This window comes from Centruroides sculpturatus, unplaced genomic scaffold (genome assembly GCF_000671375.1).
Source record: "Centruroides sculpturatus isolate CEXI.00-Female unplaced genomic scaffold, Cexi_2.0 scaffold1015, whole genome shotgun sequence".
In the NCBI taxonomy this organism is placed as follows: domain Eukaryota; kingdom Metazoa; phylum Arthropoda; class Arachnida; order Scorpiones; family Buthidae; genus Centruroides; species Centruroides sculpturatus.
Window position 1 is genome coordinate 289,705 of NW_019385196.1, and position 25,609 is coordinate 315,313.

Genomic DNA, 25,609 nt, shown 5'->3' on the forward strand with positions numbered 1-25,609 from the left:
GCTAGGTGGTGTCATTCTGTTTACTTCCGCTATCGTCTGGTTTTAGATCAAGGAAAGAGAATCGTCGGTTATTCGTGAACATGACGACAGTTTTGCCTAAAGTTTCTCAATTATCTCAAAGAGTAGTGAGGATTTTGGGCTGCAATCCAGGTCCTATGACGCTTCAAGGTACTAACTCTTATCTTATAGGATACGGGAAAAGGTATATTGAGAAAAATTCATTAAAATTAGATTTGTATGCGTTTATGACGTGATATTGTTTGTAATTTTCAGACGGATTCTGTTAGACACTACGGAACCAAATAAAACTGAATATACTAAACTCTTGAAGCAATATTTAGAAGAACATGATATTTCCTTACAACATATCCTTCTCACTCATTGGCATCATGATCATGTTGGTGGAATTAGAGACATTTTTGAAATTATCAAGCCAGGTAAATTCTGAAATTAATATTCTACTGTATTTATACTTTATTTTCAGGGTAAGGTAAGGGTGCGATTACGCCTCTGATTACGCCTCTTGTCGGATTACGCCTCTGATTACGCCTCTTGTAAGATAAGGGTGCGATTACGCCTCTTGTTGGAGCAATAGACTACCTATAGGAGCAAAAAGTCAAATGAATTGTACCTCTATGTGCAGCTCTTGGTGAGATACGGTCTCCTGAATGTAGATCCGAGATTGGCCTATTTTCGGGTCACGGGCGATTGGGATTCGTGACTCCACTAAGACTATTGTGTTTAACTATTTAGCCTGTGCCATTATGTTGGCTTTAGTGTTGCCACCTTTTGAAAATCGACCTGGACAGCACGTCGGGTTTGTTCGAACAGAAGTTCGTGATGCATGCGCCATGTCATTTTACAATGTGAAGAATAACATGCATGCCGGTTCTAAATCAATTACAGTTAGGGACTAGGGATTTTGTGTAGGAGTAATGTAAGTAATCTAAATTAAGAAAGAACGGGTACAAATAACTTAGCTCTATTTCAGACATGTACGGTCATACAGGTATACCTCGACTTACGTCGTTTCGAGTTACGTCATTCCCGATTATACGTCGTTTGTTAAAAAAGTATACGGAAAAATAAAAATCAAGTTTAAGTCGTTTTATTTGACTTTACGTCTGTCTGCCACAAATATTGAAGTCGTAATATCACTAGAAAAGCGTTTAAAGCACATGTGAGACTAATCGGGGGTAGGATGTTTACGAGGATTTTCCTCTCCTACCACTTACTCGACTCAAGACCTTGAGGTCTGGTCTCGCTTGTCTAAAGGATGGGAAAAAAGGGTTAGGAGAAAGGATCGTTAGATTCTTTCACCTGTCAGGATCTGACACCAATCTATCAATTTATCGCGGATAGATACGCGGATAGATAGGGAAAATTATCACGAGCGATCTCGTCGAGGACTTCGGGTTCAGTATGGAGTGGAAAATGTCGGAAGAAATGCACTCCAATCCAAGTTCGTTAACAAAATACCCGTTTATTCCATACATTTATACATGGTTAATAATAGGAATACAAATCCCTCTCGGGGGTTCAATCCGTATAGTTCATAAAGTAAAGGCAAAGTATAAAGTAGTCGCGCCCCTAACCGCGAGTTTGGAATAGTCGAATAGCGAGAGAGAGCTTACATATCATTGCGTGTAGGATAAATACCTCGAGTTAAACTGTGGATGTAGTTTCTTGTTCTCCTGGATTCGGAATATAGTCCAAAGTTCAAATCAGTCAAAGTTCAAAGTCTGTTGAAGACAGTGGCAACGAGAGGCAGGTAATCCACACACACACACACAGTATAGAAAATAACTTTTTCCCCCCGTGTCGTCATTGCACTTGTCTTTTATATGGGGGCTCTCTTTTCGAGATTTCCCCATGTATGTCACAGGTGATGATCTTCGTTGACCAATGGTGGGCGAAGTGACAAACCTATGACACAACAGTTAACTCATCTTCTACAGGGAAGTATTGTCGTTGGAACGGAGTTTTTATGAGCGATTTTTATGAGAAAATTTGTCAGTTGTTTTATCCCTTTTTGTGTTAACCGTAACTTTAAAAAAATCGGTTTGATTTTGAAACAAAACGGTAAATGAATGAATAAAATGAATATAACTATTCGAATCTCGGCCCTCACACACATAAAATCATATTAAAATATTACATTTACAAGTATGTACTGTATTTAAAGTACATGCATTCGTAAATTTAGATTACTTTTTTCTGTACTATATTAAAAACCAAAATTTATTTGTTTGTAATCTTAAAATAATCCTTATTAACTGTATATTATTAGAAATGCATTAATAAATAAAATACAGAACTGGGAATGGTAATTTATGGTTTAGCCTAGTGACAAGTAGATTCGGAGACAAGTAAATTCGACTTATGTCGCTTTCCTGACCAATTACCGACGTAAGGCAAGGTATACCTGTACATGCAAAAAATAAGAAAAAAAAAAAAAAATCAACAGGAGTTTTACGCTACAAGTCGGCGTAAACATGGCAGAATTGCAGATGGGTTTCAATGAGCGTGACTTCTTTTGCTGTTAAAATAATGTAAATTTGTAACAATATTTGCAAGAACTTTGTTTCATTATAATTTCTACGAAATTCCCGGACAAAATTAATAGATCACCTGGACAGTGAATCAATTCCCGGACTGTCTGGGTGAAAACTGGACAGGTGGTAACAATAGCTGGCTTTGAGTAGCTTATGTGACAATTTGTTAAGTACTTGTCGTTATAGAGTTTTAGGAGGGTGTGCTTCAGTGCTAGCTGTCATTTGCATCAAAGGGCACAACTATGTGTGGAGTGTGGAGAATAGGCAGTATACTAATTCTGGCACGTGGTAAAAACCAACCTTTGAGGTGAATATTTTGCAAAGGATCATATATACAAGTATGGCTCATCTGACTTTTTGCTTGTACAGGGTGGGGAAAACTCCTCATTCAAAGTTTACATCATACCAAGGACAGCATAATGTTGAAGTGATTTAGGCTTGAATTAATCTAAAGGAAGTAGACATCCTGTAATTTGACTCCCTGCACTTTTATCTCAACAGTTTTGGTTGGGATGTCGAAATGTTCCATATTCCAGGATTTCCTGGAAAAATAAAGAAATTAATCAAAGAGGAAAAACTGGATTTTACTGAATTTCTTGGTTGATTGCTAGTATTTCCTTATTGATTTAATTTCTTGTTAAATGTAATGGGATTTATGTATATAAATAGATATATTAAATACAGTATATATAATAAAAATCCAGCAATGAGATGCTTAACTTTCCTGGCAACATTTATAACTGTGTATATGATGCAATCTGTTACAATATTTTTATCAAAAAAAACTTTTTATAGTTTTAATTATTATAAAATATGTATCAAATTTAGTAAGATGTTTATATTTATTATAAAATAGCAAAAAGCTTAATTTTGAAGGTAGGGATGGATTTTATAAAAAATTGTAAATACTAATAATGAGGAAAATGTCATTTAAGTACAACCTTACTCGAGATATAACACACAACCTTCTTTATCTTTCCATTTTCTTGACCTTTAACCATCAGAAGTTAAAATCATCAATCCCTCTAATCCTTTCTGCAAAATTTCTGAAATTTTCAACAAAAAGCACAGGAGTTATTAAGCTTCAAAGTGGGTGAACAAAATTGTGCCTCCTCCCCCACACACACTAACATATACATACAGAAAAACCCCTGAATTTTTTGCATTTGTCAACATTTCAAGGTTCTCATAGTCTAAAAATGCAAATATTTTGGGAGACATTTTTGACTGATCTTCATAATTTTCCTTTGTTATATATAACAGAACTGGAAAAGTAATCTAATATTTATAACACATTTATATATATACTAGCAGACTCTGCCACGCCTTGTTGTGGCTCAAAATGTATCTATTATAAATGTATAACACTTCCCCAGTGGGGGAAAATTTTTCGAAAAATTTTTTCTTAGTGTACATTCTGTTGACGTACCCTATTAAAACGCAATCAAAAACGCAAAAACCCGCATCTAAAATAGTATAATAGAAGCCAAGTTTTTCAGAGTAAGCCTTAATCCTGTCTCTCTCCCCCGCGGGGGGAATATCGAAAAATCCCTTCTTAGTGTACATTCTGTTGACGTACTCTATTAAAACGCAATCAAAAACGGAAAAAACTGCATCTAAAATGGTATAAATAGAAGCAGAGTTCTTTACGGTAACCTTTTCCGTAAGGCTTACCGTAAAGAACTGTCCATCCCCCATGTTTAACGGAATAATATATAGCCTATGTCCACCCTGAAGTTCCATTCTAAATATTGGTGAAAGAATTTTTGAAATCGGATGAGTAGTTTCGGAGATTACCTGCTGCATACAAACTAACATACATACATACATACATACATACAAACATTACCTCTTTATAATATTAGTATAGATATATATATATATATATACTAGCTGTACCTGGCCACACATTGCTGTGGCTCAAAGTGCATCTCTTATAAATGTATAACACCTTCCGTGGGGGTGAATTTCGAAAAATCCCTTCTTAGTGTACATTCTCTTGACATACCCTATTTAAACGCAATCAAAAATGCAAAAAACTGCATTTAAAATAGAATAATGGAAGACCAGTTCTTTACAGTAAGCCTTAATTTTGTCCCTCTCCCCTGCGGGGGGAATTTTAACATCTGTATAATATAAAAACATGCATGTATTTGAATGCAGCGTTATGTTAAAGTTTCAAAGCAATCAGTTAAGAACTTTCAGAGATTTAAGATTTTGAACTAATGAACATTTACATTTTTATTTATAGAAATAGTTAAATAAATAAAACTCACACCAAAATTGTATAGCTTCTTGATAACAAGCACTAAGTTCAGCGTTAACATGATTTTTTTATATCGCATATAAGAAAATCGTGTTAACGCTGAACTCAGTGATTGTTATCAAAAAGCTACATTTTTATTTATATAGATTATACATTTAGATTAGATTTTATGTTTACATATATGAAATGCATTTAATTTGATTTAGTAATAGTTGTAATAAATTTCAATTAAATCATTATTGTATTTCAATCATTCTATAAAATCATAGAATAAAATAATTCTTTTATTTTTAGTTATTAAAATTTCAAGTTTATTTTAAAAAAATGCAGTTTGTTTTTATGAAGAAAGTATAAATTATTGTTTTATAATAAATCATTAAGTAGCCTGTTATACTGATATTGAAAACACAGTAAATAAATAAATGCTTATATTTTAATAATAAAATGTTTATTTATATAGTATTATTTATTTCTGCTTACATTTTTAACAGGAAATTTTTATATTAACTTTATACATATATTATGTCAAGGAAATTAATAAATATACTAACATTAACTCATAAAGTTTAATATATTTTCCTGGCACAAATTCTTTATTAGTTTTGATGTACGTACTTACATCAATTAATATCATTAAAAAAAAATTATTTCAAAACTCATTAATTTTAGTTTATTTATAAATTTTCTTGACATAACATATAAAGTTAATATGAAAGTTTCCTGTTAAAAATTTAAGTGGAAATAAATAATGTTAGTATTGTCATGTAATAGGTTTTATTGCAAAATATTTACCTAAATTAAAACATATACATTTGTTTAGAAATATATTTTTATACGTTCAAGTTAATAAATCATTTAGAATTCTGTAGCTACAAAATAATCTATAAAACATAATCTATTAGATGCAGTGATCAATAAGTGTAGGAACCTTCTTTCATTAGAGTAGTTGATCTAAGACATTGTTGCTGTTGCAGTTAGTGTCGAGCATCTCTTGGTATCTTTGAGTCATTAAGAGCATGTTACATGTCCATTGGGACCTAGTTTCTCTCTTCTTTGAAGAGTGATCCAAGGATAAATGTGGTTGCAAATCCACACCAGGCCTTAAAGTGCCAGTTACACTTATTATCTTAAAATCCTCTTGGTCTAAACTTCACATTTCTTGTGACTGTCAATGAGATTTTTATGGTTTGAGATTGATAACTATTGTTTGGCAAAAGACTATATAGCCAAACTCCAACTGTCTGTTGGCTATGCTAATGTGTGAATCCTCTGCTACTAATGAATTGAAACACATTATATCACATTAAACTGAAACTTTAGGTGGATGTAGTGGAATCAGGGTTTACATAAAGGGTTTACAGAGCCCAAATGTGACAGTTATAGGTGTTTAGTATTCCACAGAGGTAAAAGTGAGTTAAATAAGTTTCAATTTATGTTTTTTTTTTCTGTAGGGATGACACAAAAATCTACATTATTATATAATTATATTAATTTGTACTAGTATAGATGATTTATTTATGATTTAGAAAAGCGATTATAGTAGATTGACTTTTATATAAGTTAATGAGTAATAATCTTTCTCCCCCATAGTACAAACATCATTTTGATGTCATTTAAAATAGCATATTTATTATCATTTAAATTAAGATAATTTAATATGAATTATTGAATGAATATGTGGACTTTGAAATAAAACAACGTAGATATTTTATGTCACTTGAAGTTTAAACAAAGTTTATTTACAATAGAGGAAACAGTTGATATTGATTAAAAGTTTAAAATTACAGCATATTGATATGAATAAGCTTGAATATTTTTATTGTGAAATAATTGCATCATCATGTAATATCAATTTGTATTATTTATTAATAGACTTGAATTAATAACATTGTAAAATATTTAACCTATTAAGCTGAATTAATTAAGGCACTTTAACATTGAGTAAAGTTTAAATAATGCTAATGTTTCTGACTCAAATAATGTGCCATAATTAGGTTTGAACAGTTGAAAGTGGAATGCCCTTCACATTCTACAATGGCATTCCATTTTCAACTATCTATGGCTGAAGATAACTCATTAACTAGCTTAGAAACATTAGAATTCTTTAAACTTCATTCACTGTTAAGGATTGATTAATTTAGCTGGATAACTACAGTTGATCTTTGTTAATCTATTAATACAGGATCTTCCGAAAAGAATGCTACCATATTTAATTATTGTAATTATGTTATTATCCAAGAACATCATAATATACTGTACATTAAAACATTGGGAAACTGTCCAAGTTTCACATTTGCCCATTACAATTTCTCAGTGTCTGTACTTCACATTGCATAACATACATCCAACTGATACTCAAATTATTCTTCAGTTTGCTACAGCATATTCATTGTCACTCCTTCCACAGCAATCAAAATTCTATAGTTCCTGCAGATTACTTGTGTTCAGAGTGACAAGTGATTGCAACCTTGCAAGTCACAGAACACTAAACATCTCTGATGTGGAGTTTCCATTTTTGTTTACGGGAGTGGACAAGATGTTCAAATGCAGATGGGAGATGAAATGTAGGTGATTACTGTATTGATTGGTATGTATTGCACATTTTTCAGATAATAATTAACATAATTACAGTAATTTAAAATGGTAGAATTCATTTTGGACCTTTAATATGCTATTATGTTGGTTTATATTATTTAATAAATAAAGTTTAACTTTTTGTAATTATATATTAGTTAATTCAAATGTCAAAATTATAATAATTTGTTATGTTTTAATTATGTGATATTAGCATAAATTTTTTTATGAGAAAAGTATAATTTATAGTTTTTTATTATGAATTACATATTGCTTTCATTTAAAATTATAATGGAAATTTTAAATTAAAAAAATGTGAGATAAAAATGTAAGCAAAAACTTAATTTTAAAATTATTTAATTTGAAATGTTATTTTTGATGATTAATGATTTAATTGTTTTTTATTCATTATAAATTATTTCAATTAATATCAAATTATTGTAGTTGTTCCTTATTAATATTAGTGGATGTTATAATATTTATTCCAATCAATTAATTAACCAATACTTTATTCAAGATAGATTTTTCCTATGGGGAGAAATATATATATTAAACAATTCATTAAATTTACATCTTCTATAAAAAAAATTTAACATTTTAGTAATATACAATTTTTAAACTTATTATGAAAGTTTATGCTAATAGAATTCTTAAAGAATTGGTTAATATGAAATGTTTTCCCATTGATTGCAAGATTATGCATTCTCTTACAGTGTGGAACATGTTAAACTTATTATTTTGATACAGTCTCTATTTAGATTCGTCAAACTGTATTGATAAATACAGTAGAGTGTCGATTTTCCGAATCAATTGGGGACTGGGGTTGTCCGGATAACTGATTTACGTACGAAAAAATAGTTTAACGTATCCGATGTCGAAATTTTTCTCCGTTGCGTGTCGCTTCGCATTGAATTTTTGTCGATGTTAAGCCTAACAAAGACTATTGTATCGTTAAAAATAATAAAAAATTATACTTCAGAAGTGAATTTAGTATCAAAAACAAAATATTTGAGTAGCCCAAGACATAGCCAAAGATTGAAGCGCCACAGCACTGGCGAAAATTTAAATTTGCCGACTGGAATTCTTTCGGATGATTGACTTTCGGAATATTGACGCTCTACTGTATTTAGAATTACAATAAAGAATTTTAATTAATTTTAATTGTAATATTCTTTTTGAATATTAATATTTAGATTTACCATGACTTATTTTGCTAGGACAGAAAATATATCAATATACCAAAGATGATATGTTGAATTTAGTGAAAGATGTTGATGCTGTACATATGTTATGCAATAAAATTTCATAATTTAAATTCCAATTGTCTTTATCCTGAAAAATTTTCAAAGCAATTCCGTATAAGTTTAGTGTATTGTGACAAACTTCTACATCCAAAGAACACTGGGATGAAATCAACATGTACAGTACCTTGAACCTGTTACCGGTGTGGGTGATACAACAGATAAATATATCACAAACATTTTCAAACCTTAATAGTTCTTCCTCAGGCAATAGAAAAAACAAGCGACAAAACAAAGAACAAAAATAGAACATGAATATTTAAAAATAGAATCAAATCCACATTTCGTGCAAAATCGATGCGTTGGACATATGCATTCCATGAGGGTAGTTGGTGATTAAAGATCGGTGTCCATGAGGGCCTGCCATGCGACGGACAAATTCGGCTCTTCTTTGTAATTTATGCACGTGGTGGTGTGGCTAGATTTATAAATGGAAATAGCCTCCAACCATCTCAGGTGCTCAGGGTGGGGTGAGGTGATGATGACCCTTGCTTGGTTGAAGGCTGCCTTGATGTCAGGGTCAGTTGCATAAGCAGCAAGAGCCGTAGTGTTCCTTCCATGCTGAATGTCTGCATTGTGCTCACGTATTATGATTCCCAAGGAGCGTTTGGTGGAACCGATATAAATAAGGTCCCTATCACACCTGTAGTCCTTAAGAGGGATAGAGTATATTGTGATGCATTCTTAGCCAGGTTTTGGTGCAAGATCTCTTCTTCAACCAGTAACATTGATATTCTACAATTGGTACCTGTTTATCTGTACCTGCTATTCTCATTTAAAACTTAATAATACACTTCAAAATAAAGACATTTCTAGATTCCTTTTCTTCTTTTTTATTGGATGTTCTATGTATATTCTTAATTAAGCTCAGCAGTTTTCTGTTCATTTTTTCATATCTTACTGGACTTAATTTTTAGCAGTTAAAGCATATACCAAAAATTCTGTTTCTATTAGATGAGTCAAAAGAAGTTTTGAAATATTTTTTTCTCCAAAATGTTGCTTAAAAACTTAATGTAATAATAAGTCACTTCCTAATATGATACCTGAAGACATAGTTTTAAAATTAACTGAATATTGTTAAAAATGTAATATTTAAACTGAGTAGTTTCTAATGTAATTTTATTTAAAAACTGATTACAATTAAATAAAGGAATTTAAAGTTTAATATTTAATTTTTCTTTAATGTTTAGATTGCCCAGTATCTAAACTTCCACTTTTGAACAAGGAAGATATTAAACCTACTTCTGATATAGAGTACAAATATTTAACAGATGGTCAGAAAGTTCTGACTGAAGGTGCAACTCTTCGGTAAGTTTAAAATCATTATTTTAATGTTTTAATTTAAGTGTGTGTCAAGATTATTTTATGAATTCTGAAAAATTAAATGCAGAAATTGGATAACTATATTTTTGGATTAACCACTGCAATTTTTAATTAATTTAATTGAAAATATATGCTCTCCACCTCAAATTAGTAGTTGCTTGTCCCTGTACATCATACTTTCCTTTAACAATGGAGTCATGCCAGTCATCTATCTAACACCTTTCAGGGGAAAATTTTTAAATTGAAATAACATGACTTCTGATTTACATTGGAAGTTTGTATATAGTTAATTGGGGCTTCCTGTTCCTAAGGTTTACATACTTTGTCCCATCTTTCATCTAACTCCATTCTTGAGATTAAGGAAAGACAAATGGATGGACAGATGACATTGGGAATTTATTAGTCTACAGTTTTTTCAAATTGCAACCCAAGAAATACAACTGAACTTGGTTATAATGTATTAAATATATTATACTATTTTATTGTATTTTAAATTTATGGGCTTTCTTATCATACACATGAGACTCTATAATGCTATTTAGACCATTTTTATTAACATATCCCAAAATGTATTTTGGCTATCTTTACTTAGCCTTTTTCAGTTGGATATAGGTCTAAAATACAGGAAATTGTTTTGAGACAATACAAAAACTTAACATTAACATTTATACAAACATCTTTAAATAATTAGCAAAAACCAGTTAAAATATAGCATTTAAAACTATTAAAAGAACATTAAGATTTGGCACCAATCACATTTAACAAAACTACACCATTAATACATGTAAAAAATTATGGCAACATTCTATGCTTTAGGTGTACAATACATGATAAAATAAATGCCACACAATGTAAAATGATCTTCCCTGATACATGTATTATTATTCACGATATTTCATAATATTGAGTTGTGGAATATTTTGGTGTTACCCTGTACACTGTGATAAACATATTCAAAAGATGCCATTTGAAGGTGTAGACCTTTACAAAATATAAACAAATTTAATTTACAAAATATACACACAATATAACAAATATTGCACTTAATATTTTATCTCCATAAATCGTTTATCCACTTAATTTTTTTAAAACACCTCACTTCTGTAGTGATAAAATCTATGTATAGCTTAATAACACAATTTATTTTTAGTCGGATAACCTACAATTATTAAAAGTAAAACATTCTAATTATTATTATATCCACATTTTATTTACACCAAAAGTTTTCCCATTTATTTATAGTATTTATTTTACACCAAAATGGTTACTGTAATATTACATTGAATTGACAGCTATACAGTAATCATACAATTAATAAATAAATATTACTATAATAGCTAATATATTGTAATTTTATCTTATTAGTCAGATTTATCAACTTAATTCTTTGAGTGAGTTATTACTGCAATAGTATTAGTTGTGAAAATCTTAGAATTTTTATTTTCTAACAGAAAGGTTTTACTTTATGGATTATAGGTTCACTGTTATTATCACATGGTTTCTATATATTTATATTAAAGTTTTAATTACCTGACCAATTTTCAACATATGATTATGCAGGTATACCTCAGTTACATCGTTTGTCAAAAAAATATATGGAAAAATAAAAATCAAGTTTTAGTCATTTTATTCGACTTTACGTCTGCCACCACAAATATTGAAATTGTAATATCACTAGAAAAGTGTTAAAAGCACATAAAATTGTATTAAAGTACATACATTTACAGTAAATGTTAATATAATCATCATAAATTGTAGAGAACGAAATACGAAAACATCTGTTGTCTTATTTAGTGGTCTTTAAGAGCTCAATATTGGCATTGTGCATGGTAGTTCTAATATCTACCATTTGGCGTTGTTGTCAGTGACACTCGATATTGGTAAATTTGATATAAATTAGTTTATTTTTTACTATCGCAAAATAATTTTAATAACTGTATTTGTTATTTAACCTTACAAAATCATCTTATTTTATAATGTCTTAGAGCAAACCACATTCACAAATAAAGAGTCTGCGATGTACTGTAAACATTGCTAAATTGTAAACATGTATATTTACAAGTATGTACGTATTCTACTTGTATTCGTAAATTTAGATTACCTTTTTTCCTGTACTATATTAAAAACTAAAATTTTATTTGTTTGTAAGCTTAAAATAGATTCTTATTAACCATATATTATTAAAAATGCATTTATAAATACAGACTGGGAATGGTTATTTGTGGTTTAGCCTAGTGACAAGTAAATTCGACTTACGTCGCCTCTCCTGGAACCAATTACCGACATAAGATGAGGTATACCTGTACCTGATTGGAATTGTATCTGTACTGTTACACTTAATTAACACATACAGTGATCAGACATTAATATTTAAATATCACTGCTGCCTATTATTTATAATTATGCCATCATTATCATTAATTAATGAATGTTTCTTTTTTTCTTTTATTATTGTTAAATATTCATATAATTTTGTTTTAACCACATTTTTTTCTTTTTTAACTATATTTATTGTACTTTTATTAATCTCACACCCATGTCTATTATAATATTTGCAAACAGCCAAATTCATTCTATTGTATTGTATTGCTTTAATGTGTTTTTGTAAGCAAATCTTCAATTGCCTGCCTGTTTCTCATATATATATAGGGACTCTATTACTCTATATATACACTGGAACTGTAGATTACTATTAATTGTGTTGTTATTCACATTTCTAATAAGCCACACTGGTATGGTGTTTGTGTGTTCTGGAACTGCTTGTACCCTATAATTTTGTAAAATATTTTCATTTTTCATATAATTTTTTTATATAAGGTATTTTATACCTATAAAAATGCTTATTATCCTTTTTCTTATTTTTTGATATATTTTCAACTATTTTAGCCATTTTTCAGTTTTATTTTTCAGATATCCATTCATAATAAACATTTTTATAACATTGTTAATTTCTTTTTGTTTATCTATCTGAACATGTGATAATTCCTAGAAAATTACAATATTTTCACCATTTATATATTAATAAAAATAATTCAGGTTTATATGAAATTTCTTACAAAGAAGGCTACTATTAGAAAAATTTGCAAAACACAGATTTGTAACATAGTGAATTATTGAATTTTATAGGTTTCGTATGAGGATTAACATGGAACTAGTAAAATTGAAAGGCAGCTTTTCTAAAAATTAAATGTATTATACGTAACAATTCATTATTCATTATTCAAAATCATTATTTTGATTATTCAGAACTGAATAAGTAACTTGATAAATTTAATATATTTTAAGTTAATGTTGAAATACAATAAATTTTTAAGAAATTAATAGGAAAATTATAGAAAATCAGGATAAACCTGAATATTCTATATAAAACTTAATATTTGTAGAAAAATGAAGATGTCTTTTGCATCCAGAATGATTTCATTACTTAAAAATTATTATAATTATTGTCTAAACTAAGATTTTCTAAACTGTGATAATAGTGGTTAAAGGTTAGTAAAAAAGAAATGATTTTATTGAATTACTGTAAACTGGAATACTTATTTTCTGAATTTTAATTATTCATTTTGAGTTGGTAATTTCTACTATTAATATTATTTTTGTATAATAATGTGAAAAATAATAAATTTATATATTTGTTTTTTATTAAGAATAGTCCATACTCCTGGCCATACTGAAGATCATATGGTTGTAGTGTTAGAAGAAGAAAATGCATTATTTAGTGGTGATTGTGTATTAGGGGAAGGTACTTGTGTAAGTTTTCTAATGTTTTTATTAAATTAAAATTTGAATTTCTTTTTATGATTTTTCAGTAATATACTGAAAGCAGATTATTTGAAAGTATTCATAGTATTAAATGTTAAAAGAAAGAAACATAAGCATATAACATAATAAATACAGGGTTATCCATAATTGCAGGACTGATTTTATTCATGAAATTCTTAGCAATGATTAGAGTACAGCCAACAACAATACACTTTTTGAAAGATTGCAGCCAAAAGTTTTAAATACTTAATATGGCTGCCCTTTATGATCCTGCAAATGTCAAGATGATAATTCATCTCTGACAAAATTTGTTGTGTAGTGTCAGTATTAAATGTATTGATAATTGTGGTAATTTCTGGCATAACTTTGGCAAATTATATGGCAATGATGATGTAAAGACACTACCTTTGATGTATTCCTATAAGAAGTTACAGAGTTAGATTGGTGACCATGGAGGCTAATAAGCATTTCACTGTTATATTTAAATGTTTACTTCCAACTATTGGGTACCTTTGGAACTAGTCTTCATGTGGAATTTTGAGAATTTGTGGTTATAACATTTCAAACAATACATCGTTCTTGTTTGAAATGAATCTTGGTTGTCTTCTAACTATTCCCATGTATTTCATAAATAAAATCAGGTCTGGAATTATGGGGTTTTGTTCAATGTATCTACATATTATCCAGATCATTATTATAAAGTTAAATGTCAAATTTTATGACAAAATGTATTATTTAATTTGAACTGTAAATACATATAGCAGTAAAATTTTTTGGTGAAACATTTAATACAATAATAAAGAAAACCAGTTTTAACTTTTCTAGAGTATTGAGCACTTTTTTGGCATTTGTAGTTTTTATCAAGAAATTACAAATTACGGTAAAACCTGAAATCTGCCAGAACTTAATCTTACCCAGTAAAAGAAATTGTAACAAAACTTCTTTTACTTTTAGAATTAATGTAATTTGCAACATTAAAACCTCCCTATATAATAATTTCTGGAACTGTGTTATGTTAAACTCATTTAACATAATAAATTTCCATTAGAAAGTATACAGGGATGCCAGTATTGAAAATTCACTTTTATAATTATTTTAAAGTGTATTCTCCTTAATAAATTATATTTTGGAATTAGTTTATAAGAATGTTATAATACATCAAAGTTGAAAATTAGTTAAATTTTTTACTACTTTAGTTTTAGTTTGACTTAATTAATTTTTATGTAAGTAGATTCAGGGTCTAACTGATTTTGATTTTTGATGTTTAATATATATTGTAGAAATAATGTGCAATAAAATCACTTAAATCTTGTAGTATTATTAGTCTCTTCTAACATGTTTTCTGTTGTACAAAAGTTAGACAATGTTAGAATAGAAAAACAATGAAATAACCCTACTTGCAATGTTATAAGGAAGGGGATATTTAAAAAAAATTCTCACTATAACAATAAATTTCTCTACAACAATATTTTTTTCTTGTTCTGCTAAATATTGCTACAGAGGGATTTGACTGTATGTAATTGCCATATATATATGTATGTTCTGTATCATAATTTTTTTTAACCCAAAAACAATTAAATTTTAGGATCTTGAGTCCTGCATTAAATGGTCTCAGTGACTTCCTCAGTGTAACATGAAACAGAATCTTAATGTTATTAATAATTTAATAATAATAAACTGAAGAAAAATTGTATAAAGAGTGGTCCAAAGTTAGTTAACTGAGATTATTTAAACATATTATTTGTGATTTTCAACACACACACGCACAATATTTGGCAATTAAGTTTCACAACTGATTCCATTAAATCATCTGATTATCTGATTGTTTCCTTCTATATGTTATTTTCATTCACTATTAATAAGCAGTTGTATTAAAGTGTTTACAGTATTCATTGATTATCATCATCATTTCTGGTGATGGAACAAAGTGTAAGCAAAATTTATTTCAAACTGAATAAAATATGATATAGGTATAATATGTGAACTAATAAATAAAATTTTGAAATGACAAATATATATTTTTTGAGACATTATTATATATTAATTTAGTTGTTGATTGTTTATTCTTTTTTGATGACTAACAAATTCATTAAAAATTTATTTTACTATAACAAGCATTAATTAGAATATATTTTATGTGTAAACTTTGATTAAATTGATTAGGAATTCGCCAATAATGCCCCAGTTTTATATGAGATGACTATTTCTTTTCATATCAAAGTGCAACTTACTTTTGCACTGATAATTAAGAAAGTTTTAATTATGTGCCTCTTATAGAATTAAATTATTGCCTCATTCATTGCTTTATTTCTTGCAGACTATTTCATGTTCTCTAAAATAAATTCATTACTAAAAATGGTGGTGATTGGAAGCTGCAGAGAACAATTAATATATTTTAGCAAATTAATAGAAATGAATGAATTTGAGAGAAATTTTCAATAGTTCACTGAGTGAGTGGAAAATTGTGTAGCTTTTCAAGATGACTTTATACAGTATTCAATCTAATATGAGATTTTTTCAAATTGATATTATTAAATCTTATTTATACTGAAATAATAATAAAATCACTAAAATTAATAAATATTTTAGGTATTTGAAAATCTTTCTCAATATATGAAGTCTTTAGAAAAGCTGTTAAACTTGAAATCAAGTATTATTTATCCTGGACATGGACCTGTTGTTGAGAATCCGGAAGAAAAGATAACATTATATATACAAAATAGATTATCAAGGGAAGAGGAAATAATAGATGTACTGAAAAACAATTCATCAAAATTTTTAAGTATTATGGATATTACAAAAGTTGTTTATTTGGTAAGTGGGTTTTTTTCTAAATTTATAGTTTAAGTTATAGTTTCTAAATATTAGTTTAAGGTATTTGTATAAATTTTCCTTTTTGCTTTATATTAGAATTAAAATTTTGTTAAATTGTTTATTTGGGAATTTATTTCTATACAAGAAATCAAGAATTGCATTTTTGTAATTGCTAAATAAATAGATTTTTGTCATTAACTCTCCAAGTAAAAAGAGTAATTTACTTGAAAAAGATTATGTTCTGTTAATTGACAAGAAAATAAATAAATTTAGACTATTATATTATAAATTTTTTTTTCTTCAGAAAGGTTTAATTGTTAAATGATTAGCAGTTTCTTTTTTATTTCATATTTCAGTTCTATTTAATTGAAATGTTGCTTTTCAAAGGAGTGACATAAATACTATACTGTAGTAGTGACAGCTAAGAAGATGAAAAGTATTTTAAATATATTCAAACACGTCCAATATATTTATCAAACATGGTTTCAAAAACGACATAGAAATATTTTAAAGTTACAAGTTAATGAAATAAGAATTAAAAATACACATATTATATAAAAATTATACAGGTATACCTCGACTTACGTCATTTCGAGTTACGTCGTTCCCGATTATACGTCGTTTGTCAAAAAAGTATACGGAAAAATAAAAATCAAGTTTAAGTCATTTTATTCGACTTTACGTCCATCCGTCACAAATAGTGAAGTAGTAATATCACTAGAAAAGCGTTCAAAGCACATAAAATCATATTAAAATATATACATTTACAAGTATCTACTGTATTTACAGTACACTACATGCATTCGTAAATTTAGATTACTTTTTTCTGTACTTTATTAAAAACTAAAATTTATTTGTTTGTATGCTTAAAATAGATTTTTATTAACCATATATTATTAAAAATGCATTAATAAATGAAATACAGAAATGGGAATAGTAATTTATGGTTTTTCCTAGTGACAAGTAGATTCGGAGACAAGTAAATTCGACTTACGTCGTTTTTCGACTTAAGTCGTTTTCCTGGAACCAATTACCGACGTAAGGCGAGGTATACCTGTATTATATTATATAAAACATATTATATAATACATTATATATAACATATACATTATATAAAACATTATATACATTTTACATATAATACATTATATAAAACATATTATATAAAAAATATTACACATGACTCAAACTCACAAAGTTGTATTATTATTTCATCAATGAAATTGTCTCCTAACTTCCAGTTAATAATGATTATTCTTTTGGGATTGTTAATGTTGGCAGATGCCAGCCTGTCTAAATACCAAATGGGTAACCATTTGGAATATTACAAATTGATATTCATTCATTACAGGTTAGAACATTACATTCTATATAAAATAAAAATTTGTATTTTATGCTTATACCATTGCAAAAAATTTACAATCTTACTTTTGTACAAGATCATATAATATGAGATGGATTATGAACACTAATAATCAAACTGACTCAGACATTGCCAGAGTTCAAAAACAGAATAATGTGTTTTTGACAAGTATTTCAAATGTCACTTAGATGCCAAAAAAAACTATCATTTAGGGTTTAATGAGAAGTATTTCTAAGGATTTTAAGGTTAAGTATGAACAGGTTATGAAAATTTAAATTTAACTAGGTTCTTGCTATCAAGTGAATGAATTTTATATATTTAATTACAATTAATAAAGTCACTCTTATATGTTACTTTTCTGTTATGGTTAATATTCTTAATATTAGTATCAATGCTTTGAAGTTCATATCTGCTTTGTCATTCTTTTATTATGTAAATTCTTTGATATTCACACACAATTAAAAACATTCATTAGACAGAAATAGATAGTAATTTAGAAATAAGAGATAAATCATTTGTATTTTATATGGTGATAATATAGTGTCTTATAAATAGCAAAAATTTGTTTTAATTAAGGTCTAATTTTATAAAGCTTTATAATAATTTTAATACTTGAAATCATAGCTCAAGTCAGACTAATCTTAAGCTAAAATATTTAAATCAGAGCATTCAAAGATGTAATTCAAATACAGTAGAACCTCCATTATCCGGATTTTCAATTATCTGGATTGTTCAAAATAAACAAAAATTTTACGAATTTGCTGATTTGCACTTGGCAAATTACGACACTGTTTATGTACGTGGTGGAATGCATAACTTTTTTTGTTTCAACAATGTCTCTCCCAGCACAGTGGTCGTAAACTCTTAAATATATTTTACGTAGTAATAAAAATATAACTTGACATACGTATTTATAAATAATTTATATTCAAATTACATCATTTCTATGACCAAGGGCGGTGTAAGGCATGGACGACGTGGGCCACCGCCTATGCCTTGCGGTCTGAAGGGCCTCGTGCCTCGTAGGTTTATGCATTACTTAAAAGCCGTGAACGCAACAAAAAAATTTTACTCGTCGTAAAAAGATAAATAGTTTGTCAAATTTTTATTCATAAAAATTCAGTTTCAACTGCTTTTTATTTTATAAAATCCATCTTCTTGCGCCACCAGAAAGCCTTTTAAACAATAGGTAGTCTGTTAGCGTTGGTCAGTAGTAGTCCAAATTCAATACGAACGTTTGTTTCTTGAAAATTTGATCACGATTTAAATACAGTATTTACTTTTAATATTACCGATATGNGACCAAGGGCGGTGTAAGGCATGGACGACGTGGGCCACCGCCTATGCCTTGCGGTCTGAAGGGCCTCGTGCCTCGTAGGTTTATGCATTACTTAAAAGCCGTAAACGCAACAAAAAAATTTTACTCGTCATAAAAAGATAAATAGTTTGTCAAATTTTTATTCATAAAAATTCAGTTTCAACTGCTTTTTATTTTATAAAATCCATCTTCTTTCGCCACCAGAAAGCCTTTTAAACAATAGGTAGTCTGTTAGCGTTGGTCAGTAGTAGTCCAAATTCAATACGAACGTTTGTTTCTTGAAAATTTGATCACGATTTAAATACAGTATTTACTTTTAATATTACCGANTTCAAGTTAATCGAAGATAAAAAAGTTGGTAAGTATTCAAAAATATATTTAAGGAAAATTAAATCAAATTTAAATAAATATGCAACATATAATGAGAATTTTTAATATTTTCCAATTATAAAATGAATAAATATATTTCTAAAAATAATTATTTTGTACATTTAATAATCAAGCTTTAAATGTACAATTGCCGAATGTTAAAACTAGATTATATCAGTCTGGTTTATGTCTCGGCATTAATTAAATTTATTTCTAAAATTAATGTCAATTATTAATGTTAGCATAACAAACAATAATAAAATTCTCATACATAAATTTCATTTGTAGCAAGTGTGAGTGAACTTTTTGAATATTTTAAGAATTGAACAACATTTAATTATACAGTTAGTCCTTATTAGCTTAAGAAATAACATCCTAAAGCAATACTTTATAAAAAAAATCATGATAAATATTAAGAAGATATTAAAAAAAAAAGTCTATACTTTAGTAAAGTTAGACCAAAAGAACACTTTAATTAAAATTTATTTTTATAGTAAAAGGTGATGCTAAAAGTTAGCATATCTTTGTTATATCATTCTAAATTTACAGATTTGAAATGATAAGTTTAAAAAAAAAAATTTTTCTGATCCAAAGTGACATGAAAGCAATTGATTAAATTATGTTTGTGACACTCTATGTAAAATTATTAGTTTTTTGAATTTAAATTTCTGGATCTTCAGAGATTTTTAGCTTACGTAAAACGTTTTTAATATATCAAATGATGTAGGTTTTTTCTATAGATGGATTTATAATAGTATGAAAATGGTTAAACAAATAATGACAAAATAAATAACTTTTCAAAATGTTAATTTATTTATAATATACAAGTACGGCATGGGAATGGATACAGCAGTTTGATTATTGTGAGCTCCATTCCATTATTAGGTCCTATGATAACTGATAATATTCTGGGTCTATTCAGTTTATATAAACTTATCACACTATAACTTTTACCTGTTTAATGTCAGTTTATATAATTTTATATCTCTACTCTATTGTATAAAGTGTTTGGCAAAGAAAGGCCACCCACATAACATCATCTACACTTGTATTGAACATGAAAATTCAACATTATGTACCCACTGCCTGATGAATTACAATCTGTTAGGTAGAGAGAAGCTTGCATTGCTATATGAATTTTTAGATTTTATATTATAAAATATAGAGTAAGTGAAAAATTTCTCAAGAAATATGTATATAATTCTTGAGAAATATAACTTCTAGAGAATTACATATTAAAAATTCTATAAAACATTATTTTCTTGAAAATTATGTAACATAATATTTTGTTTATTGCTTTAAATGATAAAGCAGACTATCTGTTAAATTGAGAAAAATATTAATTAATGATAATTTTAATGAACATTTAAATATAAATTTCAATTATTCACCAAAATTTAGTTAATTAACTTATATTATGTGTAATTTTAAGAATTAATGTAGAATTTTTTTTAGAAACTAGTGAAGAAAATGGAGAAAAGAAATACAGACTACTATGAATTTATATAATGAAAGTAAATGTGTAATTATAACAAAATCAAAATGTAATAGCATTATAATGTGTTGATGAAAAGTAATGTTAACTTATAAATCACTTATAAATTTGTTCAGATCGACATCAGAATTTACTGTTTTTAAGTCCCATTTTGAATGAACTGCACATCAAAATTAAATACAAGAAAATATATTGTAGCAAAATGTTATTTGTATAGATTGGTAATAAATTTGTATCAATTTTCCATAAAACGAGTATTATTGTTAATTTTAGATAATGTTGGAAATTACTGTTAATGTTGTATAGTGTAATATCATAATTGTATATTGTAATCATGAGAATTAAGAGAAATTATTGAAAAATATGAAAAGTTATTAGAAAAAATTAAAAAAACCAAGAAAACTTGATCAATATTTAAAGTATATATACAATTTTATTTATAATCTTTTTAATACGAAATGATGATATATAATATGAAGTTTTTTCCTGCAAATTTACTGTTTACATTAATAAAAATCATGATCCTTATACGAGATGAAGATAAAATAAGAATAAACATGTTATTTTTTATCTTCTGGTTTCATTATTGTGTGAATACCTACACCCGAAAACTCTCTCTACCCTAAAAATTAGTCATGTAGATAGGTATAGTGCCTGCATTCGGCCTTAACAACAACAAAAAGAATATTGTCATTTACCGATTGTAGTTATTTCGGTGTAATGACAATTCAAACAAATTTATTCTTACAAAAATAAAAATGTTTTTAAATTTTCGACTTCTACCAAGAGCGCCGTAGAGAAGAGTTAAGAGGATCAGTCTCTGGGGCATTTTTGTTTAAATACCGGTGAAAATGACGTGAATCTCGCACGAACAATCATAATGTCTTAACTCAAGTTCGAATCAGGTAAACTATTTTGTATTCTAGTATTTTATTCGTCTCCAAACCATGATATCTTCTACGAATTATTCAGCTGTAATAACAAATTTTATTAACTCACGAAACGAGATTCTTAGACTCACATCACGAGCACTATAGAACAACAATACTGTAATTCTAATTTTAATTAACGGACAAAGTATAAATTGACAGATGTGAATGTAGTCATTGGGAATGCCACAATTAAACAACTTTATCAATATAAATTGTAATTGGACTTGTAGTATGAAAGTTTGTTAGTTTTAAATAATCAGTAAAGTAAAAATTCAGGAAACGACATCTTTCTTCTCAAAAAGTTTTAATGCAGCTCTACAGATTAGCGCCCATAAATTGGGGCACGTTTCTTTTTTATCATGTGGGTTGACCTTTACAAATTCCATTATCAGCAAACAGAAAATTCATGACCTAGCCTATTCTGCAAATATAAAATGAATGAATGATATTTGTCCATTGTCCCATTGTTACTCATTAGAATGTGTTGTCGGTGTAATCAGTTATTGTGGAAAGTGTTGTGTGTACGCCTCGGTTCGAAATAAATTTTCTTCTAAAGTAGATGCAGCATAACTTTAATAATAATGATACACTATTTAAAATATAACTGGGCTGTTCGTTTGATTATCAACATTATCTCCAGTTTTATAAGGTGAAAATTACTAAAAAGTATTTTTAATCTTTGAGTTTTGTCGTTGCTATTTACAATAAACAGCTTAATGGCATGCGATTAATTNATGGGCAAGAATTTTTGGGTGGGCCACTATCCTACCACCCTCTAAATCCAGTTTAAATTAGTAGTTAAAGATAAACTAAATAACATTAAAAGTAACCAAGGATAATAAAAACATTAAAATATGTTGTTAGATGGATGTAAAAACAAATGTTAAATAATCCACTAGAATTAGTTTGAAAGTGACAAGATATTAAAAACATTTTCTATTGAAAGGAGAACAAAAAACTTGAAATTCTAATTGAAAAACAAAGAATTTGAATTTAAAATCTGCTCAATGTGGTTTCTGAACTTGCTTTTCAGTTCACAGTTTCTCAGTATTAGGATTGCTTTTTGAGGTTGACAACAGGTGATCCATCTGCAGGTCATTTTGTGGCCTCAGGCCTTGGGTTGGCCACCTCTGTCCTAGATTAATAATATAATCTAATTTTATTGCCTTGTGATTTGAAGTAAGCTGGAATTTCTTAAAATAAAATCTGAAGTATATTTAAATTAAATACTATGATATAAGATGGAAGAACAGCATTACATTCATTAGAATTTTAAACATATGATATAGAATTTTAAATATATAATGATTTCATTTTTATAAGTTAAAAAAGAGAATTATTTTATTTAATTACATATATTAAATTTTTATGAAGAAAATATGATCATATTTAATTAAGCTTAGTTTATAGATGCTAAATACAATTTCATTCTGATTTAAATAAAAACAATAATAAAAAAAATTTCAAAAAACAACTTTTTTATTATTATTTTTATCTATATCAGAAAAATTATATAATATTTTATTTATTTATTCAAAGATGATTAGCAACTAAATTATTTTGTAGAATCTTTCTCCCAAATTATTATATGCTGCAGCTAACAATGTTCACCTACATTTGAATAAGTTAATTGAAGATGGAAAAGTTGGTAAGTATTCAAAAATATATTTAAGGAAAATTAAATCAAATTAAAATAAATATGCAACATATAATGAGAATTTTTAATATACTCCAATTATAAAATGGATAAATATATTTCTAAAAATAATTATTTTGTACATTTAATAATCAATCTTTAAATGTACAATTGCCAAATGTTAAGACTAGATTATGTCAGTCTACTTTATGTCTCGGCATTAATTAAATTCATTTTTAAAATTAATGTCAATTATTAATGTTAGCATAACAAACAATAATAGAATTCTCATACATAAATTACATTTGTAGCAACTGTGAGTGAACTTTTTGAATATTTTAAGAATTGAACAACATTTAATTACACAGTTAGTCCTTATTAGCTTAAGAAATAACATCCTACAGCAATACTTAATAAAAAAAAAAAAAAAACATGATAAATATTAAGAAGATATTAAAGAAAAAAGTCTATACTTTAGTGAAGTTAAACCAAAAATACATTTTAATTAAAATTTATTTTTATAGTAAAACGTGATGGAAAAAGTTAGCATATCTTTGTCATCTTATTCTAAATTTACAGATTTGAAATGTTAAGTTTTAAAAAAAATTCTTCTGATTCAAAGTGACATGAAAGCAATTGATTAAATTATGTTTGTGACACTCTGTAAAATTATTAGCTTTTCGAATTTAAATTTCTGGATCTTCAGAGATATTTAGCTTACGTAAAACGTTTTTAATATATCAAATGATGTAGGTTTTTTTTTTCTATAGATGGATTTATAATAGTATGAAAATGGTTAAACAAATAATGACAAAATAAATAACTTTTCAAAATGTTAATTTATTTATAATATACAAGTACGGCATAGGAGTGGATACAGCAGTTTGATTATTGTGAGCTCCATTCCATTATTAGGTCCTATGATAACTGATAATATTCTGGGTCTATTCAGTTTATATAAACTTATCACACTATAACTTTTACCTGTTTAATGTCAGTTTATATAATTTTATATCTCTACTCTATTGTATAAAGTGTTTGGCAAAGAAAGGCCACCCACATAACATCATCTACACTTGTATTGAACATGAAAATTCAACATTATGTACCCACTGCCTGATGAATTACAATCTGTTAGGTAGAGAGAAGCTTGCATTGCTATATGAATTTTTAGATTTTATATTATAAAATATAGAGTAAGTGAAAAATTTCTCAAGAAATATGTATATAATTCTTGAGAAATATAACTTCTAGAGAATTACATATTAAAAATTCTATAAAACATTATTTTCTTGAAAATTATGTAACATAATATTTTGTTTATTGCTTTAAATGATAAAGCAGACTATCTGTTAAATTGAGAAAAATATTAATTAATGATAATTTTAATGAACATTTAAATATAAATTTCAATTATTCACCAAAATTTAGTTAATTAACTTATATTATGTGTAATTTTAAGAATTAATGTAGAATTTTTTTTAGAAACTAGTGAAGAAAATGGAGAAAAGAAATACAGACTACTATGAATTTACATAATGAAAGTAAATGTGTAATTATAACAAAATCAAAATGTAATAGCATTATAATGTGTTGATGAAAAGTAATGTTAAAGTCTTCACTTATAAATATGTTCAGATGAACATCAGAATTGAATATGTACAAGTTAATTATTTTATTTTTTTACTTTTTTGAAGTCCCATTTTGAATGAACTGCACATCAAAATTAAATATAAGAAAATATACTGCAGCGAAATGTTATTTTTATAAATTGGTAATAAATTTGTATCAATTTTCCATAAAACGAGTATTATTCTTAATGTTAGATAATGTTGGAAATTATTGTTAATATTGTATAGTGTAATATGTATAATATTTGTATATTGTAATCATGAGAATTA

The 25,609-nt window shown here is 27.5% G+C and overlaps 1 protein-coding gene across 1 annotated transcript; it reads left to right on the top strand.

The window, feature by feature from the left end:
* Window positions 1–25,609, top strand: LOC111636002 (endoribonuclease LACTB2-like). Its single transcript, XM_023381153.1, has 7 exons — window positions 1–202; window positions 274–437; window positions 9,887–10,004; window positions 13,667–13,769; window positions 16,371–16,595; window positions 23,639–23,720; window positions 25,194–25,609. The coding sequence occupies exons 1-7, from the start codon at window positions 81–83 to the stop codon at window positions 25,235–25,237; spliced, it is 858 nt and encodes a 285-aa protein (XP_023236921.1). The 5' UTR covers window positions 1–80; the 3' UTR covers window positions 25,238–25,609.